The 7,090-nt window shown below is 33.1% G+C and overlaps 1 protein-coding gene across 1 annotated transcript; it reads left to right on the top strand.

Annotated features, from left to right (window-relative positions):
- Positions 1-1,552: 1,552 nt before the first annotated feature.
- On the top strand, positions 1,553-4,489 carry LOC145169369 (membrane-anchored ubiquitin-fold protein 1-like). The gene is made up of 4 exons (XM_079087950.1): positions 1,553-1,819; positions 2,632-2,763; positions 3,474-3,638; positions 4,083-4,489. Coding segments are annotated over exons 1-4 (378 nt in total). The 5' UTR covers positions 1,553-1,818; the 3' UTR covers positions 4,163-4,489.
- The last annotated feature ends 2,601 nt before the right edge of the window (positions 4,490-7,090 follow it).

Below are 7,090 nucleotides of genomic sequence, written 5' to 3'. Positions count from 1 at the left end.
TGTCTTTGTGATATTCATCTAGGTTTGCTACTACCTGATACGTTTATGTGCTAGCATGATATGTTATATGTGATAGTGGTAGTAGGGGGAGAATAGTCCCCAAGTTCGGTCGTTAGGACCGAAGGGTAGGTCGGGCACCCCAGGATTGCCTGCCAGTATGTTATGCTATGATATTATGTGGTAGTAGTAGGAGGTGAAATAGTCCTCGTATGTCGGTTGTAAGGACCGACGGGTAAGTCAAGCACCCCAGAATGGCTTGACCTGGGTAGGTCAGGCGCCCCAGAATTTTCTGGCAGTATATATGTGTTATATTATTACGTGGTGGTGGTAGGGGGTGATATAGTCCTCGGTAGTCGGGTGAAATAGACCGATGGGTAAGTCACACACACTAGAATGGCTTGACCTGGGTAAGTCAGACACCCCAGAATTGCCTGGCAATATGTTATTGTATGGTGTGTGGTATGATGAGGGAACTCACCAAGCTTCGTGTTTACGGTTTACAGTTTTGGTTTCAGGTACTCGTTTTCAAAGGAAATGAGCCGGCTTGATCGCAGCGCATCACACTATGTTTTCCGCACATGAGATCTTTGGGATTACACTCTGATATGATTTTATGATAATATGTTTTGATTATTGACACTTTGGTTTTGACATGAGATATTAATATGAATGTTTTTATACCGATGGTTTTATATAATAACTTAATTAAAACGAAACTTTTGGTCTTGAATTTTGGGATGTTATACTCATCTTCTCTATAGAAGCAACACTCGAACAGATAGAACAAATGGTCCAACTACAAAACCTTTTCTTTTTCATTACTTCCATGTTCATGCCCTGTGCCAGAGGCTTTGATTCTTTTTACTAAAAAAATAGAAAAAAAAAACATCAAAGGAAACTTTGTATATAAATTCTTATACACAATCAATTAACTTTGTTTGGCATATTTCATAACTAAAACTGTTTCATAGTTCATAGAGGTGAGTAGAGACACAATCTCATGAATGAGTGAATGAATTGGACGATATATCTCAACATTTAATTAAACGCTCATTGGTTAACGTTGTTGGATATTTTACTCAACTATAAGATAATAATTGCTATATCTTGTAAATTGATTATGGTTTTTGACCATACACTATTGTTGGTTTATGTTCCATTTTTATAGAAAATGTAAGTGTAGAAGCTAGAAATAAAAATTATGTTAATTTAACAGTAAATAATGCTTAATAGTTTTACTAAAAATATGAAACCATCACGGGAAATATTAACTTGTTTATAGTGATATGCCTAACTTTTAAAAGAGATTGAGATTGGATTCCAGCTAACCATCCCTAGTTTCTAACTAGAGATCATCAATAAAAACTTTACTAACCACATTTAACCGGATAACAGATAAGTCATGAATATTATCCTCACTCATTGTTTGAAGTTGTTATCTTAATCAAAATTAAATGAATTCATCTTCCAAGGGATCACGTGATATTGTTACATTTGCAAGAGATATGATGAAGCGTCTTTTCCATGTCATTTGAAAAAGCGTATGAAAGCTCTTTGAATTTGAAAGGCTAGTGTAAATGCATCAACAAGTCTTCAGTAGTCCTTTCACATTCTTTCTTTCACACGATTCGTATGACCCCAAAAAGTTCAAATTTCATAGAAATTACAATCTCCTTTCCTACACATTTCCGATTATTTTCTTCACGCTTATATAAACCTCTGTTTTTTCTTTCAAATTCATCAGCAAAGAAAACCTATCGTTTTTGTTCTCACGAAATTCATCACTGTAGTTGAATCCAGATCGATTTCTTTGATCTAAGTAAGCATCTTTTGATCCATGTAATATGTCTCTATTCTATGATCATTGTACATGTAAATGAAAATTTGGATCTTGACTTTGTTCTTAATTTTGACTTGACTTGTGGTATAGATGTTACCCACTTGAGAATTTTAGCAGATGAGAAAATTTTGGTGATTATTGGCTTTTGTTTATATTAATTCGAACGCCCCAGTTAACGATTTCACTACACATATCTAAAGATTTGTGGGTAGTTCTTCTTTTCTTGATTTATAGGTTTAAGTTTAACACCCTTGAGAATTTTACTATAAGCTATGTTCTTAGGTGGTTGATCGATTCTTGACTTTTCTTGAAGGGATTAATTATTTAATTTTGCAAATTTCATATTAAAAAGTTGTGTGCTTGTTTATTTGAAGCTAAATCCTACTGGAAGTTTAATAGTTGATATATTTAAAAGCTGAATCAATTGCTTATCTACATTTTATTCAAAAGCATATGGATAACTAATATAGTACCAACACTTTTAGAATCTATTTTAGTAATTCCAATAATATACTAAGTACTAGTTTAATAATGCCTTTCTAATAATATTCTTTAGTGGTTTCATGACTTTTTTGGGATACATTTTGTTAACCTACTTGGTTTTGATTCATTAACTTCCTTGAAATACTCATAAAAAAATCTGGCCATCTTGATTCTTGCATTTGTATTGAGTAATTATAATTGTTTTTTTGCTACGATTGTTCTTGTTTTTTCTTTAGATAATTACATAACAACTAAGGATGTTTTGGATGTGTCTTTAGAAAATGATTGCATGATTATCTTGTTTTTAGTGTCAGGAGTGCCAGATTCACTTGAGATCAAGTTTCTTTTGATTGATGGATCGGTTATTGGTCCTACAAGCTTCCCAAAAGCCACAAGTGTGGCTTCCTTGAAAGAAAGCATCATTTCTCAATGGCCTGAAGGTTAGAAAACATTTTTTTCTCAATGCATTTTTTAGGTAGTGTTTGATATGATTGAATCTAAGAAAAAATAAAAAGGTTCGTTGTATTGGAATCAAAGTTTTGTCAGATATAATGGAAAGGATGGATCTGATTTCACCTATTTTATCAATTGTCATTCCTGACTGGTGAGGGAGTGTCAGTGAGTTGTTTTTTTTTTCATTTGATCGTCGAATGGAAAATTGTAATATAACCAAACTTTTTGTAGAACTTTCAATGTCACATATTCTTTTAAGAGTCATGATTTTAATTAAATTGTAGTTTTATTTCCTAAAACTAACCAGAATTTTTATTTTTATTATTTTAATGTGGTTTCTATAGCTTTTATTATTATTATTCTTGTTTTTTGTCTTGTAAATAATAATTTCTATAATAACAGCTAAATAATATATAGACTAGTATTAAAACTATACTTAGAATTTACATAAATATTAAATACTCTTAATTATGAAAATAAATTTCATTCAATCTAAGCAACCCAACATGATAAAAAATATATGACTCATTCCGTTATCTTTCTTATTCTACTAACTTGGTCATTCCATTCCTTCGATATTTTCTTTATTCGTCATTCCATTCCATCAATTTAAACAGACTTTTATTTTTGCGTTTAGAAAAAATATTGTTATTCTTTCTTGACTAAATGAAAGAATTGTATGTTTTATTTTCTACAGGGAAGGAAAATGCTCCAAGAACGATAATAGATATAAAATTAATTAGTAATGGACAAGTATTGGAGAACAGTAAAACGGTTGGAGAATGCATGAGTCGGTTTTGTGATGTTCCTTGTAGCATTACAACCCTGCATGTAGGTATTAACCAAGCACCTCAAGAAAAAGGTTAGCCTTTTCTTAATATACTCTCAACTAGCGGTTTTTTATTGATTTAGTTATTGAAGTCTTAACAATCAATGAAAACTAATAGTTTAGTGGCAAAATTTATAAATTAATAAAAACATGTGTTGTTTTTCCCTTTTTCAGTATCAGAAAAAATGTTTTTCTCATCAAACAATCAGAAAAGATAGAAACATTTAATCACTAAGAAAAAAAATAATCACTAAGAAGATCGGTAAAACAGCTAAATTAAAAGAATGATAGAAATACTTAGCTTTTTTTTTTATAAATTAGAGGTACTGTATGTCCTGTACCTTAAAAAAAATTAATAGTCAAAGAAAAATATACATTCTAGAAAAAAAAAACCGACCACACGTATTTCTTTATTCATGGATGTTGGGGTGTTTAAACAATTAATGATTTTGTGCTATTTAAAATTATTGCATTTAGTGGTCAAATTCAAACAATTGAGCCATCATAGCAAGTGTTGGGGTTGGGCTACCAAAAGAACACAAGCATCAAGAGTGTAAAAAGGTGGTTGTACTTCATTACAACGATCCATCAAAGCCATAGCTAGAGGTTGGGTTCGAGCATCTTCGTCCGTTTTGGTCAAAATATGCCGATTACTCTAATAATTTTGTCAAAAATTCTGTTGGTTTGACTTTTTGCTATAAACATTTTCCTATCGTATGCGTTCATGCTTTCTTCGTAGCGTCTTAAATCCCTAGATTCTAGTGGTTGCATCTTTAATGTACTAAATATGTGTCATAAATTCAAGTGTTTGCATGTCCAATGTACTAAAGATGTTCATCCTGTACACAAAGCTTTTATTTATGCATGTACTACATGTTTACACACCTAATTGAAGTCTGTTGGGAGGTATATTTCAAAAAAAGTCAAGGATCCAAGTCCTAAAATCTATAGTTGAGAGTTTCAATTTCAATGCATATTGAGCTTTTGTAAGCACTTGCATCTCTCAAGGAAAAAATTGTCTTTTACCTAATTTTACATTTAACATGGATGGGCCCGTGTGGGCCGACTCTAGAGATGCAAGAAGAATAACCATTTATGTAGGAAAGATTATTGATTTCTTATAACTTTGTTTTCATGGAAAGTTAAAATGCAATTTCTTTTATGAGTGTAGTGACCCGATTATGATGACGTATGCAGAATTGTAATGATCAAGTGAATCTAAAGCAATATCGAAGAACACACAATGTAAATAATCTCATTTAAGCTCTCATTAGATCTAGTAAGCTATTATAAAGTGGGTTATGTAATAATTCTCTCACTTGACTAATCTCTCAAAATGGTTATTACATAAAATAGGAGCCACTCACTTTTTATTTATAGGAAAGGCTAAACCCATTACACATCCAAAGAGGGTAAGCCACATCCAAGAAGAATTTTGCACCCTAACATTCTCCCCCTCAAAGTTAGGATTGGATGTCCTAGATTCAATATCCAAACGAGCTCCAAGCGATTAAGACGAACTCTCCCTCGAAGTAACACCGGTCTTCAAATCCGCTTTGAAAACGAATACCTAATAATCTTTGAATACCCATTTCAACATTCTCCCTCTTTTTTATAATTAACAAATGATTACAAAACCCACAAGGGTATGAGAAGCGCTCGCAGAATAAACCATACAAAACTCCCCCTCGATGTGTGACACGAATCTTGCACGAAAAACAATCACGAAAAGTCAAGGAAAAATCTTCAAAAGTTGTGAAGATTTTGACTTTTGGGTGAAAGTTGCAAGAAATTCAAAAACTGGGTAAAAACTGTCATTTTCGCAAATACTGCAGGGACCCGTTGCAAAATATCAGCTTCAAATGCGAAGTGGGCATAAAGTGTCAATTCGTATAAACTTCAGGGACTGAATCTGGGCATAAAGTGTCAATTCGTATAAACTTCAGGGACTGAATCTGAAAAATCTTCCCACTGCATAGAATTATACCCTCAATTCGGAATTGGGTATATTCCGCCAAAACGCTGAAACTGCAGGGACACAATTAAAACATGAAATCTTTTTACCTAATTTGTTTCAGATGCGAAACAACATCAGTCGAATTCGATTCTTAACCCAAGTAACACTTAGTCAAATTCAGGTCTCTCGATTCGAACTAACAAACAACACGTAATCGAAATTGATTTCGACTCCAAGCAAATACGTTCGATTCTAAGTAAATTTCTTTCGACTAATAACCTAAAAAACCCGTTGAATTTGACTCCAAACAAAACCGTCAATACTCGACTCGAACGACACCAAATACATGTGTTCGACTCCAAGGAAGTTGCTTTCGTTCCCAACCTGTTTCCAATTCGTTTCGACTCCAATCAGTCAAAATTAGTTCGAATCAAATCAACACTAGTCGAAATTATGTTTGACTCGATTCAACACTTAGTCGAAATCGATTTCGATTCCAAATGAGCACAGGTTCCACCCATCAGTCGAAATCGACTCCTTAAGCTTTCGATGTTAGTCAAATAAACAATCACTGTCGAAATCCTCACTCTCGACTCAAAAGAAGTCTCGACTCCAAGCGATACCGGCGAAATTAGTTTCGACTCCAACCAAGTGACATTTGAGTCTTCATCTCAAAATCTTGTTTGACTCATAATCATCGTTCAACTTAACAAAATATATTCGACTTGAATGACTCAAAGCATTGTCATCGAAACCGACTCAAACGATCACAGTACCAGTTGAAATCAATTCCAAACATCTTGAATCAATTTTCAATCCCAAGCGATTCTACAACAGTCAAACTCGCATTCTTTAAGCTCGAGATTCCAACTCTAGATTCGAAATAAGTCTTTTGTATCTCAGGTAACCGGTCGAAATCAAAATATCGATCATCACTGAAACACGTTTCAACCGACAATCTCCAATTTTGAATTTCGATTTCAATCTAATATCAATCTAATTTCCATTCGACTTCAACGATATCCAAGTTAATTGCAGCCGATCCAAGTAAAGACTTCAACATACATTCGATCCCAAGACGATTTCTTTCGATTCCAAATCCACAATCTTTAAAACCTTGATGTCGAAACTCATTTTCAGAAGTTGAATTCATTATCAAAAACCAAAACCGAGTTCCAAAATCGAATTGAATACCAAAATCGATTACTCCATATTTATTCACAGAAATCATTTGAAATTCTGAATGTGAACATCAAAATCGAACTTCACAAAATTTTAATCAACTACTTACAATCAAGACCTCGAATCGATTTGTGTCTTATGCGAGAAAGAAATAGCGTGAAACAAATTTATTGGATCGATTTCAGGTTGAACGATGAATAGTGTCCGAAGTAATTTGGGCTCAAGTTTTGGATCGATGAACAATAGTTAGAATGAGAATTTGATTTTGGGCTTGACCTAAATAAAATATATTGGATCATAGCGCTTGGGTTCCAACGATTCAAAACGATCAAAAATCAATAACTAA

This window comes from Lactuca virosa, chromosome 4 (genome assembly GCF_052849685.1).
Source record: "Lactuca virosa cultivar CGN04683 chromosome 4, Lactuca_virosa_CGN04683_v6, whole genome shotgun sequence".
NCBI lineage: Eukaryota > Viridiplantae > Streptophyta > Magnoliopsida > Asterales > Asteraceae > Lactuca > Lactuca virosa.
The sequence above is the reverse complement of the archived record's forward strand: the minus strand, read 5'-3'. Positions and strand labels throughout refer to the sequence as shown.